At 37.0% G+C, this 16835-nt stretch overlaps 1 protein-coding gene across 2 annotated transcripts in view; it reads left to right on the top strand.

Annotated features, from left to right (window-relative positions):
- The window catches only part of FAM169A (family with sequence similarity 169 member A), a 53211-nt gene that overhangs the window by 26826 nt on the left and 9550 nt on the right, over positions 1-16835 (top strand). For both annotated transcript variants that reach the window (XM_008050739.1, XM_008050738.1), the window contains exons 5-7: positions 2534-2713; positions 13979-14107; positions 14603-14715. In XM_008050739.1, the coding sequence (XP_008048930.1) occupies positions 2534-2713; positions 13979-14107; positions 14603-14715 (422 nt within the window). The remainder of the gene's footprint in view (positions 1-2533; positions 2714-13978; positions 14108-14602; positions 14716-16835) is intronic.

The following is a 16835-nucleotide window of genomic DNA, read 5'->3' as shown; positions in this document are numbered from 1 at the left end:
AAGTGCTGGGATTACAGGCTGAGCCACCAAGCCTGGCCATAAATCGGCTGTTTTAACGTTACTCTTAGATGCTGGAATTCAGCTGTTTTCTACTAGCAGGAATGTTTCTGTGAAAATAGAAAAAAATTGAGTTTGTGAGAGACTTTATATAATTAGCAGCCTTTTGTAAGGAAACTGAAGCATGCACAATTATAAACCACCACAGACCTTCAGACTTTGTATTGAGAATGAAAACTAGAGAGTGCTTTCATTTTTGCTTTGTACTTTAAACTTGAAATGCTACTACTTATAAAGTAATGTCTCTTGTAATTTAATGATCACTACTGTAGTTACTGTGAGAAAATGCTGATTTCAAGACAACTGCTAACTGTTAACAATCGTATTAGCTTGTTGGTGAGACTACCTGTTAGATTCATACAAGAATCTAGACCCTTAGAAATAGCCTAACTTCATGTCATCAATTAAGATCTAAGTATATAGCAATGTGCATTACCAATTCTAAATTTAAATTAGTTGATAGTCTTGGAGACTGTTGCAAAAAGCTACCAAAGTTCTCCAATTCAATCATAAATAACTCATTATTTGGTTGAATTGGGAAAAAAAAGTTGTTGCCAGGCGTAGTGACTCATGCCTGTAGTCCTAGCACTTTGGGAGGTAGAGGTGAGAGGATTGCCTGAGCTTAGGGGTTCGAGACCAGCCTGGGCAACTTGGCGAGACCTCATCTCTACAATAAATAATTTTTAAAAAATTAGCCTGGCTTGGTGGTACATGCCCTGTGCTTCCAGCTACTTGGAAGGCTGAGGTGGAAGGATGGCCTGATCCCAGCAGGTCAAGGCTGCCTTGTTTGTGAGCATGCCATGGCACTCCAGCCTGGGCAACAGAGTGAGACTCCAACTCAAAAAAAGAAAAGAAAAAGAAAGAAAAAATGTTATATCGATCAACTCATTAACTCATATGATTTGTAAGTCTATTTGTGAGAAGTTTGCTGCCTGACATTTTGTTTCTTGTTTGAACTGTCTCATTAGAATTATCTAAAATCATGAATAAACTGAGAATAATCAATTATTTTATTTAAGGTAAAAAAGGGTAGAATTTTGACAAACTATGAATTAATTCTAAGATTAATAGAAAATAGGAAGCCCAACCATATACCCTAAACTTGTAAACTTTTAAAAGGCATATATATATATTTTTTGAGTCGGAGTCTCACTCTGTCGCCCAGACTGGAGTGCAGTGGCCGCTCTCGGCCATCGCAGCCTCGACCTGCTGGGCTCCGGTGATCCTTCCGCCTCAGCCTTCCAGTAGCTGGAACTACAAGCGTGCTCTACCATGCCCGGCTAATTTTTTGGTTTATTGTAGAGATGAAGTCTCGCCAAGTTGCCCAGGTGGGTCTCGAACCCTCAGGCTCAGGCAATCCACTCACCTCAGTCTCCCAAAGCGCGGGATTACAGGCTGAGCCACCGAGACTGACTTAAAAGGCATATTAAAGAGCTAATATACCTATTTGAATGTTCAGAACCCAAATATAGAGCAGAGTTGTTAAAAGACAAATCAGCATAGCTATATAATGAGAGATGATTTTATACACTACAAATTATTTCTTCTGTTTAACCTTAAACACACAAGATATATTTAGGATTATGTCCATAGGAAAAAAGCTTGCTGATTTAATGATTTCTAAGAAAATGTTTCCAATTAATTAATTAATTAACTTTTTAAACCATCCTCAAGTAGATAAAAATGAGATAGTACCCATTAGGGAAAAAGTAAAGGGAAAAGATGAGTGTTTGGGTACTGAAGTTGGCATTAGGCTAGTTGTGGTAGCATGTGCCTGTAATTCCAGTACGTTGTGAGACTGAGGTGGGAGGTCTTGAAGGAGGTCATTTGAAGCCAGGGGTTTAAGACCAGTCTGGGAAACAAAGCAAGACCCCATCTCTACAAAAAATGAAAAAACTAGCCAGGCACAGTGGCATGGGACTGTGTGCCTGTGATCCTAGCTACTCAGGAGGCTGAGGTGGGAGAATCACTTGAGTTCAGGAGTTCGAGGCTACGGTGAGCTACCACTGTGTTGTTGCACTCCAGCTGGGTAACAGAGTGAGACCCCATCTCCAAAAGATATATAAGAATAAAAATCCAAAAGTCTTAATTAAATACTTCATGTATTATAAACCATGTACAGACATCAAATACTCTTCAGATTTGAAATTTTGATAGCTGATGAGTTTTAAAGTTGCATAAGTCTGTAGACAGGAATAGTATAATAATACATATAGTCCAGTATATATTTCAGAAAATGGTAATGACTTATTTGTCCTTTATTAGATGATACTGTTAGCAAACAAAATACATAGCTCCCTCGTCACATGTATGCCTTATGATGTCTGAAGCGTGGAAAACAATAGAATTTTTACATTTCTTTGGCATTTTTCTAGAAAAAACTAAACATGTTTAGAAAGACTGTTAACTCATGTTCACTAAATGTATATATATTTTAATGTGAAAAATTATTGGATTTTTGTTCTTACAACTGCAGGAAGCATATGTGCCTCATTTCTTACCCAAAGTTACCAACTGCCGGTTCTTGATACAATGTTTCTCAGAAAGAAATACCGAGGTAAAGATTTCGGGCTTCAAATGCTGGAGGACTTTGTTGATTCCTTTACAGAAGATGCACTTGGCTTGCGGTATCCACTGTCGTCTCTCATGTATACAGGTAATGGACTAAGCTAAAAAATGTCAAACTTGTCTCTGTGTCACTTCTGACTTGTTTCTCCAGAATATTGTAAGTGTGTATAGATCAATAATAAATTTTAAATCTTTGGCTCTCTAGGCACTTAATTTTGCAAATGTGCCTTTATTTCATATATATGGCTTTTAGGGTATGTTCGTCTTGATAAAAAATGTAGATATGATGCACATACCATAAAATTCCCCCTGGTTAAAGGATGCAAGGTTTTAGTACATTCATAGGTGTGCAGCCATAACCACTAGTTCCAGAATATTCTCATCACCCAAAAGATAAACCCTGCACCAGTTTGCAGCCACTCTCCAGTCCTTCCTCCGTCCTCTGAGAACCACTCGTTTATTTTCTATCTCCGTGGATTTGTCCGTTCTAGACATTTCATGTAAATGGAATCACACGGCATGTGGCATTTTATGTTTGGCTGCTTTCATGAATCATAATGTTTTCAAAGTTTACCCATGTTGCAGCATGAATCAGTACTTTATTTATTTTTATGATCAAATAATATACCATTGTGTTGATAAACTGCGTTTTGGTCCAAAGTGATTGCACCATTTTACACTCTCATAAACAATGTGTGAGGTTTACAGTTTCTCCACATCCTTGTCAACATTTGTTATTATCTGTATTTGTTATTATAACCATCCTAGTGGATGTGAAGTGGCTTCCCATTGTAGTTTTGATTTGCATTTGATGTTGAGCATCATTTCATGTGCTTATTGGCCATATGGCCACTTTGGAGCAGTGTCTCTTCATATCCGTTTTTTCTTTGAGTTACTTGTCTGGGTGGGTAGCTTTTAAAATTAACAACGTAAAAGAAATTTCTGGCACACAGAACGGCATAAAGAGTAAGGTAACAAACACTCATGGACCATTCATGAGAAACTAGTTGTTGCCGATATAGTCGAAGCCTCCTGTGCACTTTTACCCAGTTAGACTCACTCCCATCCTTGGAATAAAAGTACTGTTTTCAATCTGGCATTTATTTTCTCATGCATTTCTTAGACTTTTAATACATATGTATGTATCCTCAAACAATATAGTGTATTGTTTTACATATTTAAAAACTTTATATAAATATGTACCATATAGATTCTTCTGCAGTTTGCTTTTTTACCAATTTTTATGTTTGTGAGTTTCCTTCCTGTGGATTCATGTAGGTCTATTTATTCATTTTCAGTACTGTGTAGTATTCATTGTATCAGTATACCATTTAACGATGTTTTTTGAAATCCATTTGTGGATTTATTTTTTCATTTGTGTAAAGGTCAAAAATTACTTTTTGCTAAAGTAAGATTTAATCCTAGAAGGTAATTCATTTGGAAACTTGTGAAATATAATTTACGATTGCTCTCAGTCTAGCATCAGATGTTTATTTCTACTGAAAATGTATTTATATTCTAAGTCCTCCCCCCTTAATATAAAAAAAAGATCCAGAAAACAGGTGCCAAGTGCAGTTTTGCATGCACATCTTGAATCATATTTTCTCTCTAGACTCACACATGAGAGCGGGATGGCCATTGTATGCCCTTGGATCATCTTAAAGTGGATCACCCTAATGACTGCTTTACTGAATTTGGGGGGAAATGCAAAGACATGCACTGCAGGCAGAATCCCATAATACTTACTCTTTTCTATTATTCTAATGATAAATAAATTGAGTACCAAAGAAATTACTGATGAGTATCAGCTGATTTCTGTCATGGCGTCAAGTCTTGGTGGTCTTGAACTCTTTCTTTTTCCTTCTGTTTAGATGGGAGGTTCCTTAACAATGTTTTATTGATATCGTTGTATAATTTTATGAATAAGACCCTGAAATGTAAAAACAATTGACTAAATTGAGAACAGAAATTGTAATAGTCCTATCTCAGACTGTGGTCTCTCCATCATTTTCTAGCTCTTCCTGCAAGAGTACAGTGCTTATTACATTTGAAGTCTTGGATTTCCATTAGATTTTCTCTTTGAACTTAATTAATAGTTCCTTAATGTTCTATATATGCCATAGTTCTTTAATGGCCATTACTCGTTTCCAATAATATTTTTGAGCATTTTAGGAAAATAATACAGTGTTTTTACTTTGCAAGCTTTAACAAAGTAGAAATAATTTGTTCATTTCACAAACAGATAGTGAGTGCTAAGTATGGATGGACTTGGTCTCAGGCTACAGTAGATGATTAGCTAAAAATGGGAAGTTGGTTTACACAGTGTTATAAATAAGGTCAGGGTTTAAAAAAAAAAAAAAGACTCAGCTATTGCGTAACTTTGCATGTCAAACTATTTCTGCTCCAAAACAGGATGCCTGACTTTTTTATTTTTTATTTATTTTAAAGATGTGGGGTACAATTCAGGAATAAATATACTAGTGGTCATTGTACAGGTAAAGTTTGTGCCTCCCTTTGGTCACCACTTTGTCTGGTTTGAGATTAGGTACCCTTATTGATGTTATGTGCCCCTCCCTCCCCCCGGCAGTAGTCCACTACTGCCAATCACTGTCTTATAGGGTTATGATAAATGTTGAGGGTCTGCTTATGAGTGAGAACATGTGGTACTCAGTACTTTGCTTCTGTGATAAATCACTTAGTATTATAGATTCTGAATCCATCCAAGTTGCTGCAGAGTCCATATGTTTGTCCTTCATTATGGCTGTGTAATATTCCATCGTGAATATGTACCACTATTTTTTTTATCCAGTCCATTTCCGATGGGCAGCACAGTTTGTTCCATATTTTTGTTATTGTGAGTAGTGCTGCATGTATCTTTTTTGTAGAATGATTTGTGTTCCTCAGGGTATATTCCCAGTAGGGGGATTGCTGGGTCATATGGAAGGTTAATGTCTAGTTCTTTTAGAAATCACCACTGTTTTCCAAAGAGATTGCACTAGTTTGCATTCCCACCAGCAGTGCAGTAGCATTCCTTTTTCTCCACATCCTCACCAGCCTGACTTTTCACCAATAAAAAATTTGTAAATGTTTGTTGAGATTATTACCTTAAATTTTACTTTGGGTGGTAGGGTACAAATTGGAATAGATGTCAACAGAAAATGGGGGCACTTTGCATAAATTTGAGGGTCAGTAAAACTATAATGTTCTTGTGACATATCCAAAACCTCCTTTTGTTTATCTGTCTTATCTTTTTATTTTTAACTTAATAATAATTCTTATTTTATGTTTATTTATTTTAAAAATTTTTATTTAAATTTTTATTTTGTTTTTAGTATTTATTTTGGTGAAATTTTGGTGTTACTGATGCTGAATTATTTCTACCAATAGTTAGTACAATCACAATTCAAAAGATCTGAAAAGGTTTCAGTAAGAAGATTATCATTGTGCCTTCAGCCACCTGTTTCTGTTCCAGAGGCAAATACTGTTAATTAGTTTTTTAGGTCTCATTACAGACATGCTTCATATTATGTAGACAAAACCTATGTATATTGTTTTCATTTTCTGCACAAATGTTTTATTTAAACATTAAATCTGTATTTTCTTATGGTTTATTCCACATTAGTATGTAAAGACTTTCCTTATTTCTTTTAACTTGGTATGGCCATTCTTTTTACATAATGTGCTACAAATGCATCTACCATAACTATTGATGAACATTGCTTTTATCTGTTGTTTTTTCTGTGTCAGGATAGGATGTAGGATGGTATAAAAAGGAAAAAGAATGGTTTTTCTTCCCCTCTACTCTCATACCATTCAACACAACACTTCTGATACCAGATGTGTGGGGGTATTTCTCCACATGCCAGGCTCCTATCATCAGGAAATTCCAAGGGATTTAGAAGCTCTGTGTCAGGAACTGGAATCAGAGCCCAGATACTGGAACAAAAGATTCTCCTGGTGCCCTGACTGTTCAGGAAATTGCAAGGAGTTTAGGAGTTCTGGGCGTGGGCCTGGAGGCAGAGACCAGCGGGTCTATTTCTTACTATTGCCAGCCTCTGTGTTATGCTATGGTAGCAGCAACAACAACCGCCATCCTTTTTGGCTTAAAATCGCAGAGGTCAGTTTCTCCTTCATGTTATATGTCCGTCAGTGGTCATCTTCGTTGTCCTCCCTCCAGCACCCCAGCTGACTGAGAGGCCACAGTCTGGAACATCGCCAGTGACCATGTACAGGCGTGTGTGAGCTATCCTGACTTAAAGTCCTGTTGCCCCATACAAACTACTATTCTTATAACAACCTAAGGGCACATCTTTGTTGTTCCAAAAAGGAAAACAGAAAAATGTCCAGTTACAGGTCAAGTTGAATTGGGGAGGTTTCCAAATGTGCTTTTCCTCTAGATATTTATAATTCATTCATAGCTCACAGCTCAGATATAGTTTACCAATCAGTGCTCCTTTTTATCATAAGTAATGCTATCTACCAAGGTAGCTACCGTTCCACTTTTATCAGGATTGCAGGGAAAGAATATTAGAAGGTTAAAGCACGGTCCTCCCATGAAGAAGTGAAGCACAAGATTTCATCATGCTGCTCAGAACTGCATGCAATTCAAAACTTATTAATTCTGGAATTTCCCATTTAGTGACCATGGGTAACTAAAACCACAGAAAACAAAATTGTGGATAAAAGGGGATCGCTGTATGTCTAAAGGGATAAAATCTTAAAAGAGGAATTGCTGGCTGTCACCTGTGCATTTACAAGTTCAACAGATATTGCCAAATTGCCTTCCGTAGAGGTTATACCACTTTATGCTTCTGCCAGCAATGTATGACATGCCTGATTCCTCACATCCTAGCAGTGTAGTGAATCAAATATTTTTGATAATTTTTATATGATAGGTAAAAAGGTTATCCAGAGCACTTTTTGAAAATCCACCTTATTAAGTTACAGTTTATGTACAATAACATGTAGCTGTTTTAAGTGTACATTTTGATGACTTCTGGCAAGCGTGTAGACCCTCGGTATCGTAGACATGGTCTAGAGGCATAGTACTGTTATTGTTTCCCCAGATTCCCTTGCTTCCTTCCCCTCCAGACTCCTGGCTGCAGATAGACAAACGCTGGTCTGTCAGTACAGATGAGATCTTTCTTTCCTAGGGTTTTTGTGAAAAATGGAAGTGTACAGCATGTGTATTTCCAGGTCTGGCATCTTGTTTTTGAGATCCGTTGGTGTTGTGTGTCATTCCTTTGTTGTTGGTGTCTCAATTTGTATCATTGTGTCACATTTTATTCATTTGCCTGTCGATGGACACTTGGCTTCTTTTTTTTGGCCCTTGTGAATGCAGCTGTGTGAAGATGTCTTTGTCTGGAGGTTTTTCTCACTTGTTTGGTGCAAACACCTGAAAGTGGGATCCCAGGTCTCGTGATTGTATGTTTGGCGCCGAGAAGTTACCAAACTGTTTGCTAGAGTGGTCATGCCACTTTGCATTCCTGAACAGCTTCCGGTTGCTCCGTGTACTGGCCAACACCTGGCTTTGGCTGTTGCTTTAATTGTAGTCATTCCTAATAATACGTGGGTGATGACAGCTCTTTGTGGTTTTAATTTGCATTTTCGTGAAGACTAGCAATATTAAACATTTTTTTTTTGTGTTGATTGGACAATCAAATACCCTAGAAAGGACATAAAAAGTGAGATATTTGTTCACTTCTTTTGCCCATGTTTGAATTGAGTTGTTTGGCTTCCTATCGAGTTATGAGGTCTTCCTGTGTCCAGAATATGAATTATTTGTTAGGAGTGTGTATTGTGAATTATTTCTCATGGCATTTTCATTTTCTTTTTCTTAGCGTAATCTTTATGCCATTTGTATTTACTGTAATTAGGTTTTGATGTTATTGAATTTAAATTGCTCATCCTCCTGTTTAGTCTTTAACTGTCCCATCTAGTCTTTGTTTCCTTCTTCCCCCTCTTGGAAGTATTTATCAGTATTCTGTTTTATTTCCACAGTTGGCTTATTTGCCATACCTTTTTGTTTTGTTTTGTGTCCTGAGGCCTCATGTGTTGGGTTTCCCCAGCTCCTCCCTTCCTTCTAGTTTCGGAACCTAAACTCAGGACACATGAGTAATATTTTCAAATATACAGTGAAAAAATGACAAAATAGTATCCTACTGTCCACGTATCTGGAATCCAGATTTAACAAATGCTAAGATTTTGCCGTATCTATTTTAGTATCTTTTCAGGGAGAACTAAATACAGTGCTTATTGTAGATAGAGTCGCTGTTCTCTTCAGGCTCCTCCCTAACACCATCACCTTTCTCCTTTCCTTCCCAGAGATAATTGCACTCCTGAAGTTGGTGTGTATCCTTCCTGCTCGTGGTTTCATGTTTATGTCTGTAAACATTATAAAGTTTTGTTTTGTGTGCCTTTTAATTATTTTTATTTTTAAACGGTTTTCTATTGTGAATACACGCATACCTACAGGGTGCCAAATAAATCATACATTTTAAGAAAAGAAACAACTGTATTAAAATTGTGATACTCAATATATACCATCAACAAAAGATGAATACAAGTCATGTTTGACTTCTGCCATTACAAGGGGTGCTCAAAGTGATTACCATCAGCATCCAGACACTTCTAATTATGGCAGACATCTCTTAAACGTGTATACTTTTTTTGGTACCCCGGTATATATATATATATATATATTTCTTGGTGAACACCTCAGTGGCCATTGTGCACAGTTTTGTGTACCCACCACCACTGTCTACATCCAGCACTCTTCATCATTCCCAACACAAACTTTCTACCCATTAAACACTAATCCCCCTTTGTCTCCTACCCCTGTCTTCTGGTAACTCTTTTCTGCTTTTTGTTCCTATAAATTAGCCTACTCTAAGTACCTCATCTGAGTGGACTCATACAATTTGTCCTTCTTTGTCAGCTTATTTCACTAAACATGATGTTTTCTTAAGGTCCCTTATGTTGTAGCATATATAGTATCAAAATTTTAGTCCTTTTTATGACAGAAGAGTATGCCACTGTATGAATATATCCCATTTCATTTGTTCATTTATCTGTTGATGGACACCTGAGGTATTTTCACTTTTTGGTTACTGTGAATAATTCTACAACAAACATTGGTGTACATGTATCTATTTGAGTCCCTGTTTTCAATTATTTTGGATATTTACCTAAGAGTGAAATTTCTGGATCTTGTAATAATTCTATGTTCAATTTTGAGAAACTGCCAAACTGTTTTCCATATTGGCTGTACCTTTTTTTTAGTGTGTTTTAGACTTTACATAAGTGGCATCATTTTGTACATATAATGACTTGCTTTTTTTCTGAGTATTTTTTTATCAGTGTTGATATAAGTAGCCAATAATTTATTTGTTTTAAATGCTGTATAGTATGTTATTTACATATATTACAGTTTATTCATAAATCCCCCTACTATTGGTCACCTAGGTTATGCTTCCTGGCCCCAGCTTAAAAATAGCCCTGTGATGAACATTATAAACGTCTTCTTGTGCATATGGACAGGTGGTCCCCTACTTAGGATGGTTTGCCTTACGATTCTTTTACTTTACAATGATAAGAAAGTAATAGCATTCTGTAGAAACTGATTTGAATTTTGAACTTTTCTTGAGCTAGTGATAAGTTACGGTCCCTCTCCAGAAGCTGGGCAGCAACTGTGAGCCACAGCTCCAGTTAGCTGGCTGATCACAAGGACCAACAACAAAACTGCACTCTGCAGCGTTCTGCGTTCAGTACATTACATGAGATACTCATCATTTTATTATGAAATAGGCATTGTGTTAGATGAATTTGCCCAACTGTTGGCTTATGTGAGTGTTCTGGGCACATTTAAGGTAGGCTGGGCTAAGCTGTGCTGTCCAGTAGGTTAGGTGTGGTAATGCGTTTTTACATAACTGTATTTTCAAGTTACAATGGGCTTATCAGGCCACAACCTGGCAGAAAGTTGAGGTATTTATGGTATACACCTAGAAGTAGAATTGGATCATAAAATGTCCCCGAAACTTTACTGTTGCAGAATTGTTCTCCCGCTGGCAGAGTATGTGTGTTTCCATTTCCATTATTCTCCCTGGTGTGTGTCATTATCCAGTGGGTGTGAAGATGGTATCTCGTTGTTTGTATTTCTGTGGCAGCGAGTGAGGTTTATCATCTATTTTTGACCATTCAGGTTTTATTAGGAGTGTCTTTCCTTTCTGTTGATAGCCTTACCAGTTTTTCTTTGGGATTATTCTGTCTTTTGAATTCAATTATAGAAATTCTTTATATTCTCTGAGTACTAACCCTTTGCTTTATCCTAAATGTGTCCTAATTTGTGTCCTTTTGGTATCAGTTTTCTTTTTTTTAATTCCTTTTTTCTTTTTTTTAGTTGGAGTCTCACTCTGTCGCCTAGCTAGAGTGCAGTGGCATGCTGGAAGCCACCCCAGGGTCAACTTGCTAAGCTACGGCCATCCTTCCGCCTCAGCCTTCCAAGTAACCGGAACTACAGGCGTGTGCTACCACGCCTGGCTAATTTTTAGTTTATTTTAGAGACAAGGTCTCGCCAAGTTGCCTGGACTGGTCTCAAACCTGCAGGCTCAGGCAGTCTACTTGCCTCGGCCTCCCAAAGTGCTGGGATTACAGGCTGAGCCACCAAGCCCAGCAATAGTGCAGTCCAATACACATTTAACCACACACTTAAATTAAATACACATTTAAATTAATGTTACATAAAATTGTAAGTTGAGTTTTTTAATAACCACATGTAGCTAGTGGCTACCGTATTGGACAGTGCTGATGTAGGACTTTTCTTTCATCACAGAAAGTTCTGTTGCACAGTCCTAAATAGAAGGTTTTGAATGTTAACAGTCATGCTTATCAGTTTTTTATTGTGGACTGTGAGTTTTGAGTCTTTTATAAGATGCTCATCAGAACCTTCATGCTTTTCACATGCAGTCTTAGAATTAATCTAGAATTTATTTTTATGAATGATACTGATGTGAGATCCAAGATCTGACTTTATTTTTTTACCTACATTTTATTTCAGCACCATTATTTTAATAGTTGATCCATTCTCTGCTGAAATATGTTTCCCATATAATTTGGCAAGTTTTAATGTGTATGTGGTTCTTTTCTGGTGGGATTTTATTGTTTGTTTGGTTTTTTTTCTGGTATTATTTTTCTCCTTTCTCCTTCCCTCTAGTCTGTTTGCATTTCCTCATGTCAATATCAGGTTGTTGTCATTACTGCTGTTTTATAATTATTCTTGGTAGCTACTTGGAACAAGTCCCTATCCTTATCCCTTTGCACACCCAGATGTCCCTTCTGAGGAGACATTGTAAATCTAGCAAATCACTTGGATGTCCCCTCTCAGGGGATATTGGATGGCTGGTGATTATACAGGACAAACTTACACCAATGCAAACTTTTCAGAAATGTTTTCTAGAAGTTTTCCATTCAAATTTCATGAAAATGCAAAGAAAGAGATGGAATATATATTGAGATGTACGTTAAAAAAATCAGCTGGCATTGCATAGAAAGAATGTATGAAGTGCTTTCACAGTGGTGCCGACACTTCTTTGTAACAGAAGATAGTGATAAAGAGCGTTTGTATAAGAAAGGCAGCTGTGGGTATGCCCTTTGCATCATACGGCATAACTTAGAAGGATAGATAAACAAGTTACTGTAGCCTTAAAAGAAATGCGTTTTCAAAGTTGAAGGCAGATCGTGTTGAAGGATCGATCGATCAGTTGAGAAGTGGTTTTCATGAATCATGAGCGTGTTCTTCCACATCATCTTTGAGCAAGACTGAACAATAAATTACATAACATGAATGTGGGAGGAAAAAAAAGAGACTGCATTGTCTGCTTGAGTAGAAAAACACCAGCTGGAAGATGTCAAGCAAATGACGACTGCACAACGTCTTATCAATGAACCTGCAGTGCACATCGATGACTGTTTCACCTGTTACCACACATTAGACAAACATAGGATAGAAAATTTTGATTTTTTTGTCATAAGTAAGTTCCTCTGTGTCTAAAATTCCATTATGAGCCAAATATCATTACCATAAAATAATTGGTCCCAATGCTATACTATTTAATAGGAAGTGATTCATTTTTTGCTATTTTGTAAAAAAGTGTGGTCAAGTTGATGGTAGGTGGTGTGCAAGATGTCTCTGAGTACAAAGGGTTATTTTTCTTCTTCAGATTTGACCTGATTATTGTTTCTTTTTTTGGTATTTTAAAAATTGACATAAAATAGTTGTACATACTGAATGTTCTTTCTTAGCTCTTTGGTTTTGACCCTTTGTCCTTGATCCCTTTAAATTTGGGATCAGGTTTTGTTGTTTTGTTAAAAAATAAATTCTGGCCAGGTACAGGGGCTCGCCCTGTAATCCCAACACTTGGGGAAGTGGAGGTGAGAGGATTATCTGTGCCTAGGATTCAAGACCAGCGTGGGCAACATGGTGAGACCTTGTCTCTACAATAAATCAAAAAATTAGCTAGCTGGGCATGGTGGCATGTGCCTATGATTCTAGCTGCTTGGATGGCTGAGGTGGAAAGATCACCTGAGCTCAGCAGGTCAAGGATGTGGTGGCTGTGAGCGTGCCCTGCACTCCACCATAGGTGAGTGAGATTCAGTCTCAAAAGAGAGAAAATAAAAAGAAATAATTAATTCTGAGGACCAGGCCTGGTGGCTTGTGCCTGTAATCCCACTACTTTGGGAGGCCAAGGTGGGAGACTCACTCGAGCCCAGGTGTTCGAGACCAGCCCGAGCAACTTAGCGAGACCTTGTCTCTACAGAAAATAGAAGAAAAAGCCAGATTTGGTTATGTGTATCTGTAGACCCAGTAACTTGGGATGCTAACACAGAAGGATCGCTTGAGCCAAGGAGGTCGAGGCTGTGGTGAGCCAAGATCGTGCCTCTGCACTCCAGAACAGGACCCTTGTCTCAAAAAAAATTTGTTAGGATTTTGTTTGGAATTATATGTGATTTATAGAGTGATTTGATGAGAACTGGTGTTTTATGCTACCGAGTCTGACAATTTTTCTATTCAGTTGTTCTTTTATATGCCTCAGTAACATCTAGTATTTTTTTCTTTAAAGGTGAAGCACATTTTTATTAGGATTTTTATTGTTTGGTCATGTTAAAACTTTTATTCGGGCTTTTATATAGAATTTTTGTTCATAAATGAGACTGCTGTATACTTTTTTGAGTTGTCTTGATGGTGTTTTGGTATCAGGCCCCATTAAGTGAGTTGGCAGCTTACTTTCCGTTTTCTTTCTGTTTTTCCAAACTTTGCTATTTTGGATTTCTAGAAAATTCTAAATATGTTTTTCAGCTTGCAGGCAATACTTTGACAAGTATCCAGGAGACCATGAACTCCTTTGGGAAGTTGAAGGTGTAGGGCACTGGTACCAGCGAATACCAATCACCAGAGCATTACAGAGAGAAACACTTAAAATTCCAGGTAAGAGTGTTTTCTGTTTGAACACAAGTCCAGTTTAAAAAGCAGTGGCTAACATTGTTTGTCCAGGGTAGTAGTGTATTATAATGTGATCTTTCTAGTAATAAACACAGTAGTCTAAAGCTTGAAGTTTTATTGTGTATTAACTTTTTGATCACTAGTGAAAAGGAGACCTAGAATAGCCCACCCGAATGCAGCAGCCCAGTAGGAATTGGATAAGAAATAAACACAGATTTCTGAGACAGCATAGGATTGGCATCAGGGCATCAAAGGTAGTCCCAAATCTCCTGCACCTCTCCCCAAAGTCACTAAAGACTTAAGATAACTGTTTAGCACTCTGTTAATGGGGAGGTTGTATTGTAAGATATTGGTGAGGGGAACCTCACATCTAGATTTTTCAGTACCCTTCTGTCCAGGCTGCTCTTCAGAGCAAACAGCGTTACGGTTAAATCCAAATACTGTGATGGATTACAATTTGTAAAATTCTTCTGTACACAGCAGTTTCTCAGAATGAACCTAAAAGACCTATGTCTGGAGAATATGGTCCTGCATCTGTTGCAGAATATGAAGCAGGAACTGGAGAGAATCAGTCTAGTGAGATGCAGCTAACTGTAGGTACACTATATGTTTATTATAGGAAATAATACTTTTTTGTGTTTTTAAAAAGTAGATTCAGTTTATATTTAAGTTTTAAATGTAAAGTTCATTCAACAAATCTGTGTGATTTCCACTGTGGTAGTTTTCCTTAGCATCTTCTGTTAATATTAGTAGGACTTAATTTTCTTTGAAAATGAATTTTAATGTTAATAGTATTATGAACTAACTAAAGGTATCTTAGAGTATATGTAAGATATATATATATATATATGCGTATATATATATATATAAATAAAATAAAAACCTATAATCTCATATTCAGATACAGCCAGTGTTAAAATTTTTGTGTATGTATTTACTATTATAAAGCATGTATTTATACATGTTTTATTTTTGGTTTTAGTGTCTTAGATTGCTTCTAACTGCTCTTCTCTATTAATGTAATATTGTAAGCATTTTCTATGACTTTACTGTTTTAAAACATGATTATTAAATAGCAGCACACTATTCTGTTATCTGTTTTATGTATACCATCATTTATTTCCTTAACAGGATATTTAAATCTTTTACATTTTATCTGGTCCAGCAACAAACACATTTATACATGGATCTTTGTGCATATGTAATTATTTCTCTGTACATATAAACTTCTAGAAGTGGAATTAGTGGCAGGTCAAAGATTATGAAGTTATTATGGAAAGTTTGTGGCTGTATATGCTAGTTGTTTGTAGAATTTAATGCACTTTGCAAATATTATGTATCCTGGAAGTAGGACAGGTCTCACTACTGAATTCCACAGGGCTTAATAGGTTTTTTTCTAGAACTGATGTTTTGTAGTACTTGATATTTCTTAACACATGGACCCATTGATGAATTCTAGAAGTCTAGGGTTTTGGGGAATGGCATTTATTAAAGTCATTTTTTTTTTTTTTTTTTTTTTGAGTTGGAGTCTCACTCTGTCGTCCAGACTGGAGTGCAGTGGCTGCTCCCGGCCACCGCAGCCTCGGCCTGCTGGGCTCCAGCGATCCTTCCGCCTCAGCCTTCCGAGTAGCCGGAATTACAGGCATGCGCCACCACACCCAGCTGATTTTTTTTTTTGATTTATTGTAGAGATGAGGTCTCACTGCCCAGGCGGGTCTCGAACCCGCGGGCTCAGGCAATTCACTCACCTCAGCCTCCCAAAGGCGCGGGATTACAGGCTGAGCCACCGAGCCCGGCTAAGTCATATTTTTGTACATAGGTATCTTGAGTTTATTTTTAGTGAGTGTTGAATATGCCGATGTAAATGCATATGCATTTTTTATTTATTTATTTATTTATTTAGAGTTGAAGTTTCACTCTGTCACCCAGGCTGGAGTGCAGTGGCATACTCATGGCCACTGCAGCCTAGACCTGCTGGTCTCAGGTGATTCTTCCTCCTCAGCCTTCCAAGTAGCTGAAGCTACAGGCACGCACCACCACGCCTAGCTATTGTATTTGCATTTTAGAGACAAGTGCTTTGGGGAATTATTTGTGTTCTTATTTTCTATCTTAATTAGTTTGAGAGTTGACTATATTTGAGTGAAAAATTTGTAGATTTTAAAGGATAACAACATAATAATTATAAGGAGTTAGATTTTTTGTTTTTATTTTTTTTTATATTTGGAACTTCAAACTTCAGAATGAGCCCCTGTTCCATTGCAGTCCAAATTTCCCACATATGCACAGATTCATTGTATATTGGCCAGATATCATAAAATTAAGGAAAGTAGGAAATCTGTTCTTCCCATAAATATAATGAGGGCAAATAATTACTGTTAAGCCAAATAATTTTAGATGTGCCATTTAGTGAGAATATATTAGTGTTTCCATGTGATAACTGCATAGACTAGAATTTAGAATCTAACATAATTAAGTTATATTTTAGAAATTCATACTAAGTTTTAATTAGTTCAAGGAACATTTTTATTTCTCATGAGAATATTTATATATTTTTTATCAGTCACCACAAAAAGTAGTAGTTTTGTTTTTTAATTTCTTTTCTTTTCTTTTTTTTGAGTTGGAGTCTTACTCTGTTGCCCAGACTGGAGTGCAGTGGCCGCTCCGGGCCACCGCAGCCTCGACCTGCTGGGCTTTGGTGATCCTTCCGTCTCAG

This window comes from Carlito syrichta, unplaced genomic scaffold (assembly GCF_000164805.1).
Source record: "Carlito syrichta isolate Samal-C Ts95f unplaced genomic scaffold, Tarsius_syrichta-2.0.1 Scaffold153633, whole genome shotgun sequence".
Taxonomy (NCBI): domain Eukaryota; kingdom Metazoa; phylum Chordata; class Mammalia; order Primates; family Tarsiidae; genus Carlito; species Carlito syrichta.
The sequence above is the reverse complement of the archived record's forward strand: the minus strand, read 5'-3'. Positions and strand labels throughout refer to the sequence as shown.